Source organism: Sylvia atricapilla, chromosome 3 (genome assembly GCF_009819655.1).
Source record: "Sylvia atricapilla isolate bSylAtr1 chromosome 3, bSylAtr1.pri, whole genome shotgun sequence".
Lineage (NCBI taxonomy): Eukaryota > Metazoa > Chordata > Aves > Passeriformes > Sylviidae > Sylvia > Sylvia atricapilla.
In genome coordinates, this window is record NC_089142.1 from 41,644,727 (window position 1) to 41,658,395 (window position 13,669).

Consider the following 13,669-nt stretch of genomic DNA (forward strand, 5'->3'; position numbering starts at 1 on the left):
ACTTTAGGTGACATTTGGAAACCACAAAACAACATGAGATTTCTGGAAAATAGAATCTCAGTTGACAATGCACTAGGAGATATATACGTCAGTGAAAATGTAGAGATAAAGCAAAAAAAGGTCTACAGAGAAACATGAAAGACAATAAAATTCAACAGGAAGTACAGTAGTACTCTAAAACACATACTAGAAAAAAGGAACTTGCGAAACAGTTATATTGAAAGTTAAGTAAGAGACAAAACCAGAAATAATTGTTGAAGCATATGGATATTTAAAGAAAACAGTATGTGCTTGAGCTATATATAAAGATTTTCATAGAAAAGGAAGATACTTTTGCTGCCTTCATAGCTTATTTTTGTCATGTGATAAATGGAAGTGATAATACTTTTTCACCAAAAAGTGCTGACAATCTTTGGAATGAGTAGAAGGAATCAGTTACTGTGTATGAGCGAAACCAGAGCAGTTTCTCTGCGGTGTAAGAAGATGAGATTAGGAAAAGAAAAATCAAGTGTATGCACATTCGATTGAATTGCTTACTAAACATACGGAACATACGGTGTATTTTACTGGGAAAGATAAATCAATGCCTACAGAGAAATGTTTCTCCTTGAACAAACTTCATTATTCTGAAAAAATGCAAAACTTATTCTTCTTGAATCCAGAGTGAATATTTATGCTTTGGAGCAGGACACTTCCTAGTAGAAAGAGTACATTTTAGCCAGTTTCTTTATTTAAAAGGGCTGTCTCAAAGTTGGGATTTTTTCCTCCTAGACTTAATTCTGTTAAAGCTATGATGAGTCACCCTTCTCTCAGTCCCTTTCTTCACTCCATATGTGCACTCCATCTCCCCATATCACACTCTTTCTCTTCTTTCTGCTACTCCTTCCTTTCTTTTCTTCCTTCCTCTCCCATTCCTTAGTCTCTCCCTCCAAACTCTCCCTGCCTGTTTCCCTTTCCATCTTATCCCTCTCCCTTGTACCTATTAATCTCTTTCCATGCAGTTTCTCTCTATTTTCTTTTTTTCCTTAAGGAACCTTTTTACATCTTTGTCTTTATCGCGTATGTTTTCAATGTTCTTCCCAAACCATTTTGTCAGACACCTCTGTCTGTGTAGTAAGAGGTCCTGAACAGCTGTTTTTTTTTCTCTCCTTTTCTTCTGTACATCCTGCCACTTGTGGGATGAGAAAAGATGGGGAGAGAATAATTCTGTGCATCATAAAATGTATGTTAAGTTTCCATACTGTAAAATGTTATTTTCTCTTCTAACTTCCTTCCAAATAAAGGAGAATTAATTCTCTTGTCAAGGACAAGAGTTTAACTCAACAATTTCAGCTGTAATCCATGAAGAGAAAAATATTAATGGAAGGGGAAAAAAAAAGATTTATTATGAAGAAATGCCAGGAGACATATTTTTTAACTTAGATTTTGTAGAAAATATATCCTAGATAAATTACCTGGTTAGTATAACCAGTATAACTGGGAAATTACTTAAATCATGTGTTAATGTTAAGTGATTGCTAAAGTCAATGACAACAGAACAATTCCTCACTGTTTTAAAAAAAATTCTATGCACAATCCCAGATTTTATGTAAAATACTTGTTCCTGAAAGTCTTGAATGAGAGGTGATAATCAGACATCAGTCAATAAGAAGTATATGTTTCCAAATAAAATTTCATGTCTGCCAAAAATGATAGCTCCTTATAAGATGAAAATGACAAAATTAAGGTATGATTGGAGTGCTGCTAACATAATATACCACAAAATTTTATTACAGTCACTTTGGACAGACTGAAACTATTCATGATTAAGCACAGTGAAAATTCAAAAACTGTGACACTCCAGCATAATAAATGATAATTTAAATTGCAGTCAATCAGTCTTTAGACTGAGACTGCATTGTGAGGAAAATTATTTTATGCTTCAAGGAGATAACAAATACCTGAATTTAATACCACTTTTGATATGAAAATTTGTCACTGAAGAAGAATCACATCCTGAATAGGAGACGTTACAACTGGCTTGAAGCTTTGAAGCCTTGCTTAGAAACCTTCACATAGGATGAACATAAATGACAAAAAATTAGTTATAATTCATTGTCTAGCATATCAGTGTAAGATCTTGCTTTATTTTGTATCTCTAAAAATGATAAAAACAAAAAAGTAAATAGTAAGGTTTTGTAAGAGGAAAAAAATAAGAGGAAGAGTAAATCTGTGGGATCCAGAAGTATTGAAGTATTGTTATTAATGTTATATTAAGAAAGCATGGATAATAACACTACTGAAGAAAACAAAATAAATTAATCAGATTGCAAATGGCAAATACAGAAATATGAAGAAACATTATTATTCCTAATGGAGTATAATTATTTACTTGGTGTAATCGCCACTAGTACTAACTATTCCACAAAAGTAAATAAAGAAGGTATAGATAGATTTGAAAACTCTCTGAGAGTTGAACATGGCTCTGGTTCTGGTTGCTTAGTCAGTGGGAAGCACTGCAGAAAGGCAATGATCCTTCCTAACACAATGCTTGTGGCACTTCACTGTGAGTCATATTCACAGTTTTGATTGATTCAGAGCAAAAATAATGTTAATTTTCTCAGGAGAACTTTGAAGATAAATCAAAAAGAATAATACTTGAAAGTATGCTTATCTGTTAATGAAGATAAATCACTTTTCAAACTTGCTGAAGTAAGAAAGCTGCTGAAGTTTTGTGGCTAGCATCTCATGAAACTGAATTTCAGTAAAATGCTCTAAAACATATGTAAACTCAGCAAATTTTAAGTTGTGTGAGTGTTCAGTGCTTCTTTTTGGGATGGTGAAATATTTTGATGATTTTGGCCAGGACAGAGTTAAATCCCTTCTATAAGCTTGTATGGGGCTGTGATTTAGATTCCAACTGAAAACAGCATTGATAACACAGGAATGTTTCAGCAATTGCTAAGTGGTTCTTACACAAAGTCAAGGCCTCCTTGGCCTGCAGAGCTACAAAATAATCCTGGGTGGAGATGTCCAGCTGGGTGGGAATACCTCGTTTTGAGGGACTGCAGTAACCTGGAAGTCAAATAAGTGAAAGCTTGGATACAAGTTTTTAACCATTCACATGAATTTGGGAAATTGTATTCCATGTCCTTGAGGGACCACTGCAATTACCATGTTATAGAATATTCTGTGATATTCAGTGATGAATGTAGCTCTTGGAATGGTTTAAACTTAAATAAACTGATTCTTGCCTAAGCTAATTCTTTCTATCATTTTTCTTTGTCTCACTATGGAGCACATGTTCATGGTTTAGATCCTGTACTTTGGATAACAAGTGTTAAAATATGGTCGATTCAGAATTTCAGAAGTTTAGCCATTTAGGGGAAAGAATAATAGGAGATTGAAGGCTTGACAATATGGTCAATATTTACAATATTTTTACTGTGTGAAATTGTCTCTAAAGTGTATATAAGAATACCTGTTTCACTTTTTAGGAAAATTTATGGTTGTTTTTTTTTTCCAATATAATATAAATATAATATAGTAAATGAAATTGTACCTTGTTTGAATTTCAGTTATAGACTACTTTGATGCACTTTTTCTACATTTTTGGAATTTAAAATTTTCTAGTAAAAAAGACCTTGGCAACCTTCTGCTAAGTTCAAAAAGCTACTTAAAAATTAAAACACTGGTTTTTAAAACAAACACTGTTATTTAAAACAAATAGAAAATAATTAACTTGTTGCATTGTATTTGCACAAGTTTTCTGTAAGAAGCAGCTCTGAAAATACATTTGTATGATTTGGTAGCTAAACATATCAGTAGCGTATAAGAACCTGTGGTTCAAATTGTTTCGTATCAACAACGATAATTCAAAGAAAGTCTGATTTTTAACCTCTGACTTTTGGTCCATTTCTTAGATTTTGGGTTAACAAAATCAGCAGCAAAAGTACAATGGATCTAATTTAGGAAATTAATGTATTGATTTATCAAGAGACAGAAGTCTCTTTTTAAAGTAATGCTGTTGATAATTCTTATAGGTCAGCAGTAGATTAAGTCTGTAGTGAGATAAAATCCAAATCCTAACATTTGATACTCTTTTGCTTGTGGTCGTGACTATGTTAAAGAGTAGGAGAGGGAGTATTTTAGCAAAATCTTAACTTTTGCCAATATTAATTTGAATTATAGACATGAATTTGAGAAAAAAAAATTAATGAATTTAGGATTTGAAACTGATCATATAAGATGGTGGTGTTTCCTCAGAAATTTTTGTGCTACTTGTGTACCTGAAGTTATATCTCATAGAGGAGATTAGTTCAGCTTCAGTGACAGTCTCAAGTTCTGGTCTTTTTCATTTCTCGTTATTCTACTCTAGTTTTGTCTTTGAAGTAAACCAAACACTGTGATTGTCATAATTAGTAGAACACTGCAATTAAATGTTAGCAACCCTTCTAAAATTTCTTGATTGTGACCAAGCTGCAAGGCTGAACATTTTATGTTTTATGAGTCTTTCAATTCACCAAATCAAATTGTATTAAAACAGTAAATGAAGAAGAGGTTTTTGGTAACAGGCTTGATTTCAATACTTTGAAACGATGTGTTAGATATTATTTTCCAATTGTATTTTTGAGACACACGTATTCTTTGTTCCCTTCATGATTCTTTGATCAATTTATGAGGTACCTAATGGCCAAGTTCAAAAGAGTGACTTCCTGGAACTGAGTGTTAAGCAAGGAATAAAGACAAAATATTTAATCCTGTGGAACAGAAAATTGCAGCAAAAGAGATTGAATTTGTCTTTTCTTTATTACAGCATCCACTGATTCATGCTCTGCTGTAGTCTCAGTTTTAGAACTGGAACTCTTTTTATCCACATTGCATCCTAAACTTACTTTACAGCCCTGTGGCAACAGATCACTTTAAAGTACACAAACAGTCTCTCAGGACTCAGTTGAAAAGACAATTTAAAATTTGTATGTGTTTATATACATGCATATATATATTTGCAATTAATCCTTACAGAAATTTTTAATTTTTTTCTGAGTTCAGTTTTAAAATATCTTGACCTTATGTTACAGATATTACTTAGTATTTGAAATGATGTTCAAAATCCTGTCTAAAACCAAAATAAGACACATTTGTGGGGGATTTTTTTAGACAATGGAGTAATATAAACATTCTGATTTCTAAAATGGATAGTTAAAATTACCATTTTAGTTGTATAGGGATGAAAATGCAGATAAATTACAGATAAGCCTCATTACTTACTAATTATTATGTAAGTCTGTGCTTGACCTGAACCTTGGAGCACAACCTTGCATGTTCTTACTTACATAAAAATCCTATGGACTTTATTTCAAAATATAAAATGTCAAAATACTCATGTGTTGAAGATTTATCTGTAAATTAATTAAAATATTGCACTTAGCCTGTTTCTGTCTTCTCCATTATTTTTTCCCAAAACCATATTTTGTCCTGCTGTTCTCTCTGATCACAGAAAAGAGTAAATCCTTTTGTAGAGACAATGCTCTCTGCTCTGCAAATTAATTTTTGTCTGTTAAATTATCTTCAGATGTGGTTTATCTTGAGAAATGGAAAATTAAATATTAAGAGTAGCTTTAGATATTCTTTATATCATCTTTACACCTAATGTCACACTTCAAAAAACACAATTTGAGGTATTGTTAATCATATTTTAAATAGCAGACTTTAAATGCAATGACAGAGAAAAATGGAACAAAATTCAATGATAGCTCTTACCAATCAAATTTTTTCCCTGTAGCAATCTGTTTTTCCTTAAAGTCTTCTTTTCTAGATGCTGAAATGCAACTCATGGGTGATTTACACAGTAATTTACTGTTTTATAGGTTGGAACTTGGGATCCATTGAGCGGCCTTAACATGACAGAGAATCAGAAAGGAAAACCAGCAAACATCACAGATTCCCTGTCCAATCGCTCTTTAATTGTTACTACCATCTTGGTAAGCAACTGTATTTGCTTTTCCTGAAATACAGTTATGCAGAAAAACTGATAGAATGTGACACAGTAATTGCAATAGCAATGAATAGTCTGCAGTATGTGTTATCACAATTTATAATTAACTTAAAATTACTTGGAATTTATGGTGTCTTGAATGAACTCTGGTTGTTAAGCTACTTGGGGATTTTTACACTTACCTTAACTGCGAGCAAGTTATTCCAATTTTGGAGTTATGTTAATTGATTAGTAATTTAACTTTCCTTATTATTAACTAAAATGTTTTCTTCTTTACAAAGCTGCTTTTTTCAGTGCCATGTGAGAGGACAAGAGATAATTGGTTTTAAAATGTGTTTTTCCTGTTAGCCTAATGATTTTAGCCAGCTAAAAATTATTGCTTTTGTTTGGTATTCTAACACCTCAAAGGAAAGTACAAAGTATTTAACATTTATATAGAATTGTTAGTACTCAATTATTGCGATGAAATTTTTAGTCATACAGATATTTAATTGATTTGTCCTTTGAACTAGAGCAGAAGAAACAATTTGAGTAACTTCTTTTTTATTTTCACTGTTGGCAAATTCACAGCAGTGAATGAGGTATCTTTTACTTATAATTAAATACATTTATTTATGTAAAAAAAGAAGTGTTCATTTATTTCCTCACAATGATTTTGAAATAGTAATTTTAATTTCAAAGCAAATTTTAAACTTTCCAGAAGTTTGTCTGCTACCACCATTATAATGAATTTGAAGATTTTAAAATAGTATCCACTTCCTGGCCGTTGTACACTTTGCTCAGGAGCTTTTACCTACCAACATATATTATGACATTTCAAGCTAGAATGAATTTTTACAGGTCCATAGACACAAATGCCAGTGTACTTTTAACATTTTGTGTAACATAAGTCATATAATTTCATCCAGTGGGTAACTTTTTCATTGCATATAAGGTCTGTTTACCAGTGATACAAAATCTTCTGAAATCTTTTCTTTCATTTATTTCACTAATTGAAAAATGCATACCAAATATATAAAATGGAACATGGCTGACTCACCTTCAGATGTAATTTTTTGTTACGCTAACACCAGCACAGATTTACCACAATTTTCTCTTTTAGCATTTAATTATAATACCAGTACACTATAGTTATACATTAGTTTATAAATTTATAATCCCTTGTTTCTATATTTTAAAGAAATGTTAAGGAATTTCATATATTCTCTGATAGTAAAAGCATGTCTTCTAGAGTATTTATCTGTCAAGTTTCTTCCCACTGACTTTTACAATTTTTCTACATGTAAAAAATACTTCATTATTAAGTAAAAATTATTAATAATTCTAATTGACCTCCCGTGCTCTCTATACTGCTGTTGCTTTGTACTCAGATATCCTACACAGTATTTTTCTTGATGATTTTCACAGATATGTAACTTTAATTTATGTGAGCCTAATTGCTGCTAGAATTACGCCTTTACAGAATATAGTCCTGTCTCTCTGAGTGACCTGCTCCCTTCTTTACTCAATGATCAACCAGACTTTGTATCTGCACTCTTCAATAGCCATCATTGTATGCTTGGTTCCAGACCAGTGATAACAGTACTGTGACAAGGATCAATCCCTGCAAGATTACAGAAGAAACACTCAATAACTTGGGGTGTTTCAATTTTGTTTGTGTTTTAACACCTGTCTGATGATGAGGTTTGAGTTAATATACTTTGAGTATCATATTGGTTTTTATATAGTGATACTGAAATGATTTTGGATGAAGTAATTAACTCAAGAAATGGTAAATTGCACAAGTGTAAATAGCAGTGCTGCCAATGAACACTGATTTTATTCTGGTAGAAGACTCCTGAGATGTAAAAGAAAAGCTGCCTTCTGTAATCAAGGGTACCCTTCTCTTAAGAGTTAACTTTTGGTTAGTGGTCTTTTATAAGTATCCATCATCTTTGCAGGTATCTAAACAATGCAATAAAAAGAAAAAAAGAGGACTATAAATTGATGTTACAAGTTGCTCATTTGTAGGTGCCTTTTCTTCTTCAGTTAGTGTTTAGTAAAAATTTTGGTAACTGCAGTTACTCTTTTCAGCTACCATGAAGAATGGTACTCAGAAGAAGTGGTACAAATTGGAAGAGCTGTACTTGGAATAGTAAAAAGGAACCAAACCATTTTTGGTTCAGAAACACACGTTCTGCTTAATTTGGTAGTTCTATCTTTTTTTATGCTTAAAAATACATTTATGTTGGACAGAAAACATATTACTGAATATTCACTTGGTAGCAATGCAAGGAAAAAATATAAAATGCTAAAGCTCCTAGAAAAATACCTACCTCATTAGCTTCCTTTTCTTCCTTTTTTGAGTCTGCAAAATCTTGCATAAATGAAAAAAGGCAATTCTATCATTTAAGCTGTTCATGTGGTTTTTCTTCATTTCACTTTAAGAATTCCCTACAATAGTCTATAGTGTACTGCCAGCTGTGGAGCCTTGATCATTTTTCTCTGTAGTTTTCTTTAATGCTCACTTTACATTTAAATATCCCAGTCTTTCTTTTATTTTGAATTCTCTTTCTGAAATTTGGAGCAATATATTTTTCCTCCTATATTTTGCAGTCATTAAGATCTTTACAGCTGTGAGTAAGTATACCCTGCATTTTCAGTGCTGGCTGAGCCTCTAGAAGAAGCAAATATATTGATGGGAAAAGTAATAAAATATAAACTGTAATGCACAAATTTATCTACTTTAAATAAGGACAGAATTGTGTGCTCCTTTTTGTCTTGAATTCTTCATAATGCATTTTGGAGGTAGCTAGATGAAAGATTATTCCTTGGTTTCTCAACAATTCAGTGCTCTTTTCTGGAAAGGGACAGGGGTTCTCAGGGTTTCATCCTGTCTCAGACATCTACCTACAAGCAGGTTTTGTGAAGAAATGTGTCTCAGTTCCAAGTTCTGATCCCATAGCAGCCCCAAACACCAGCTGAACATGGTCACAGGAGAGAGAGTCCTGTGGAGAGGGGAAAACATTTGAAAAATAATAAGTGTGCTGTTTTTGTCTTTTATAACTATGGCTTTGGATATATCAATTTTTTGATAACATTGCTTTGTTTTATTTTAAAACCATCTGCATTGAAACTTTTTAAAAGTCTGCTTTAAGAATATTCTGCATTTGGAAAAATCAAACCAAAGAAAACACCTACATAATATAGATTTTCAGCTCCAGTAGTAAGGACTTTTTATTATTTGATTAAACTGATTCCTACCAGAACTCTGAAATGTTTATTCTCTTTACACTTCAGATGTAAATATCGGAATATTTTTTCTCTTCTATATATACTACTTCCAATCTCAAAGAGTTTTAACTTTGGAATTCAATTTCCATGTTTATAAAGGTATGTGCATGGTACTTAGGGGTTTTTTATGCTTATTTCATATCAGTCCGTACATTTTATCATACTGGTTCATTGGCCCTGTTCTACTGAAATAAATTCCTGTTTCCATTTGTGTGTAGCATTTATGTACTTTTCTGTACCTGCTTACATCAAAGCTCAGAAAAGCTCACAGTTGTCAAGATTAATTTTTCCATGAAATGTGTGAAAGTTATGAAAGATGTGTGATGTTCTCAAATTTAGTAGTCTTTTGTTACATTGCATTTGAAAAATGAAATTACCTTTTTATTGTACTTCCATTAAAAATTGGTTTGTAATAGGAATAGAATTAGTAGGAATCAGGAGGAATATTTATAATAAATTTTAAAATTATTTAACCTAGTTCAAAATATAGTATTCTTACATTGTATTTTATTAATATATGCTGCTTTCTCAAATAGGTAGTTCATAATATTTCTCCCTCTTCTCTTGGATACCCAAACATGAGTTTTCAGTGGCCAAATTTTAAAATAATATATATTAAAAGAATATTTAAATTTAAAGACTAAATTTACCTGTCATCTTTATATAGATGGGTTGCCCATCAATTGTTTTGATTGATAGTGACTAGTGGATTGCTTCACTTCTCCCACTACAATTTTAACTGCGTACTGTGAAAACCAATTGTGTATTCCTTATATCTGAAATAAATATTAAGAAGATATGGAAGCCTTTTAACACTCTAGTATCCTATCTTCTGGTGAACAGAATCTAATAATTAAAACCTCTGTTCTAACACTGGCAAATTTGCAAATGGTTTTCCTCTTTTCATCATTAGGTTTTCCACTTCTTTTTGTTGATTTTTTTTTTGCTTTGTTTTGCTTTCCTCAATACTGATAGAAACAAATTCTAGATTTTTTAAAAAAATGTTATTCCATGTTGAAATTATTAATAAAAAATTATATATTTGATTAATATTTATACAAAATAAAACTACTCAAAATTTAAAACTTGCTGTAATTTCTAGTAATATCTTTGGAGTTGAAATATAATACAACTCAGCAGAATAATTCAAATAAATGTTTATTGTTTAAATCTGAAAAGAAATAGAGAAAGTCACAGAAAAGTGTGTATTCTAAATTCTTTTAGAATAAATGTGCTTTCATTCAAGCATTAGCTGTACATTTTTATAACTAAAAAGAGTTTATAAAGTTACAATATTAATTAATTTTCAAAGATTTATCTTCTATTTACAGATACAGTTTTTAATCTACTTGAGATTCCACTGTTCCTTGTAGCCATACCATTATTTGCAGTATTTTAGCTAAGTTTACTTTTCAGTAATTTTTCTCAGAATATTTTTTTTGCATTCTCATTTTTAGTGTTTATCTGGCTTGGGATAGGGCTCTTCTGTATCCCTCTTCACTGAAGATACTTTCATCTTATGAAACATTAAATGATGACTTTGATCCTAAAATTTTGTAGCAAGCTCACATGTTTTTAATTTAGCATAGCAATGTTTTCTGGAAATGTTGTGTTTATTCTAGTGACTTTTTGTTTCAAGCTACTTGGAGTGTCATTCCAAGCAATAATGAAAGTGTCAAGGGAAGGTGTTTCCCTGTTTTCCTGGGGAGATCCAGTTGAAAGATTTAATTTCAACTGAAACTGTTTAGAAGATTTCAAATACCCGTTTTGTTATTTGGTCTAGTAATTACAAGGGTCATGCTTTCAGGAACCGAAGGAAAAAAAATAGATTGTGAACAATGTTAAAGTAAGTTTAAAGCAGCTGCCAATCTACATATCACTCAATTTAAAAGCTCTGCCTACCTAATCAGTGACAATTGTCCTAGTGACAGATTTTGGTGGAAGTGATAATCCACCAAGAAGCAAGGGTGATTGTACATTTAGTGCATAGAAACTTTCCTGAGATCATGTTTAGCAACCAGTTTTACATTAGCCCATTCTACAAATTCAAATCTTGAGCCAATAAAGCATTTAGAACCCTTTGCATGCACTTGTCTGGAGTACCTGAATGCCATGTTCAATATTAGAATGTGTATTACTTGAGAAAAAAGTGAACTAGGGAAAACTATAGGATTAACGAGAGCTATTACAGATGAAGCTGTCAACACCAACCCAGCTCAAGTAAAGTTAGAAATCATTTTAGATAGCAAGTAAAAAGTCTGAAAAGAAAAAACAAATGTTTTATACAGTAGAAGACTATAAGAAAAAGTAACAAGTATCAGTAAGAAATTACTTAATGTAGGATCGGAAAAGCGTTAAGAGAGTATGAATAGCTTATTGATCAGTCTTCTCAGCAAAAGTTGAGAATCATTAAGCAGTAGTACAGATACTACTGCAGCCCTTATCCAAGTTGTCCAGGGTGAAGAATATAAATGAGTATGGAGTTGGAGCTAAGAATTACAGAAGGCGCTACAAGATTTTTCATTTTTCTTTAACAAACTATAAAAAAAGCATCAGCAGAACAGATAAAATGTCTAAGGATTTCTAAAATGATCCGATAGAAAAATATGTAGGAATGTATGAATGAGCTGAATGGCTCAATGAAGAAAACCCGGCTGTGCTTGTTAAGCAAAAGAGAATTAAAAGCATAACTTGACAATTATATGTCCTCCCCGATACTGCACATATTTAAATTCTCTCCCAGATAACTCAGGATTGCTTGGAATGGAAGAGAGAGACAAAGACGTAGTCAAGAATCTTGCCAAGTTCAGAGATTGAGAGACATGTAAGATTGTAAATACCTGAAGAACTCTGAGAGCAAATGTCTCAGATCTGTGCACATGAGCATTCCAAGCCACATTGGAATTCCTTCATTCCTACAGAATAGGCCTCGACACAAGCACTGCTCAGGAATAATGAAAATACTCCTGTGTTGTAACATTTATTTGAGCACGAACCCAAACCATACTAGTTAATATGAAGAAAATTGCTGCTAATCCAGAAAGAAAAAAAAAAAGCACACTGTGTTTTCCAGCACCACAGAAAGCTAGTGGTGTGCTTTCCTCACAAAATTGTCGCTTCACCTGAAAAATATTTTTTCTTACAGTTGTTTTCCTTGAGATATTTAATATCAATTTCCCAAGTTTGTAAACAACCATTTTCACACATAGTTTTTGCTCTGATACCATCTCTGATTCTCAAGAATTATTCAATGATCCTTGTCATTTAAATTGCTTTCAACTTTCATGTTTTCTGCTAGGTCTTTGTTCTTGTCAGTACTACATCTTGAAGGGCTCTTCTGGAGTCATATGTTTATCTGTTGTTTGAGAAATTTCTGTCAAAACATCCTAGTTGTTTGGCTGGACAATTTATTTCATGTTTGTTCCTTCCTAAATGTATGAAGATCAGTGATGTACTTTTTGAAAATGTCTGTAACCTTACTAATTTCAATAGGAGTATTTAACAGTACTTTTAAGAACAAGATTCATCCCTGCATTTTCCTTTTCATTTGAATAAAATCTTATGTCCTAAAGTTCCAGTTATACGTGGATATAATGTTTAAATCATGGGAAAATAGGAAGGAAGGTTACATTAAAAATAGGAAGAAGATTACATTAATAAAGCTGTCAGGTACTTGTGGATTGAGGTTCCTTTAACCTCACTGAGTGCTGATGTGGGGACTTAGGACTATGAGAATTTTCCTACACCCTGGAGAGTATATCTGACTGTTCAATGAGTCTTGTGTTGGGTGCAATGATTGAATATACTATTATTTGTCTTATCTTACTTGGTTCTTTTTCTTTTTAATTATAAAAAATAGAAAGTCTCTCCCAAAAGTGAGCAAAGACCGAGTTACATATTTAACCTAACAAACACAGCTTGAATACTGGTTCCATATTGTAGAGGAAAACTACCAACAGTTTTTCTTGTATTTTCTCTTTAATTTTCTATTTGAGAAAGGTCATTTTATACTGAGAAGCAGATGTAAAAGTACTGTTTTGATAAATGTAAATTTTCTTCCTATAATTACAATTATTCTGACAAACATTTATATTTGTTTTCTGTCTGTTTACACATCATTTAATGTAAAAAATTACATTGGAATTTGATTTAAAATAGAACATAAATGCTTAAAGAAATTTAATTGAGTTTTTATGGAATGTCTATCATAGAATCTACTTTTTGAGTAAATGTTTTCGGGATTTGATGAAGTCTTGTAAATGGCAGCCTATAACTTGAGGCATTTGAGATGTAGGTTCTTTCACTGACTTTTTCCTTCTTCCTCCTTTTTTACACTTTGCCTAATAAATCATTGAGAAAACAGTTTAAGTACTTGTATAAATAAAAATGTAAAATCTAATACTTAAAATGTTTTATAAT

General features: G+C 31.8%; 1 protein-coding gene across 1 annotated transcript in view; it reads left to right on the top strand.

The window, feature by feature from the left end:
- Positions 1-13,669, top strand: part of GRIK2 (glutamate ionotropic receptor kainate type subunit 2) — a 361,868-nt gene that overhangs the window by 193,162 nt on the left and 155,037 nt on the right. Inside the window, exon 10 of the mRNA XM_066315185.1 lies at positions 5,850-5,963. Coding sequence (XP_066171282.1) covers positions 5,850-5,963 — 114 coding nt within the window. The remainder of the gene's footprint in view (positions 1-5,849; positions 5,964-13,669) is intronic.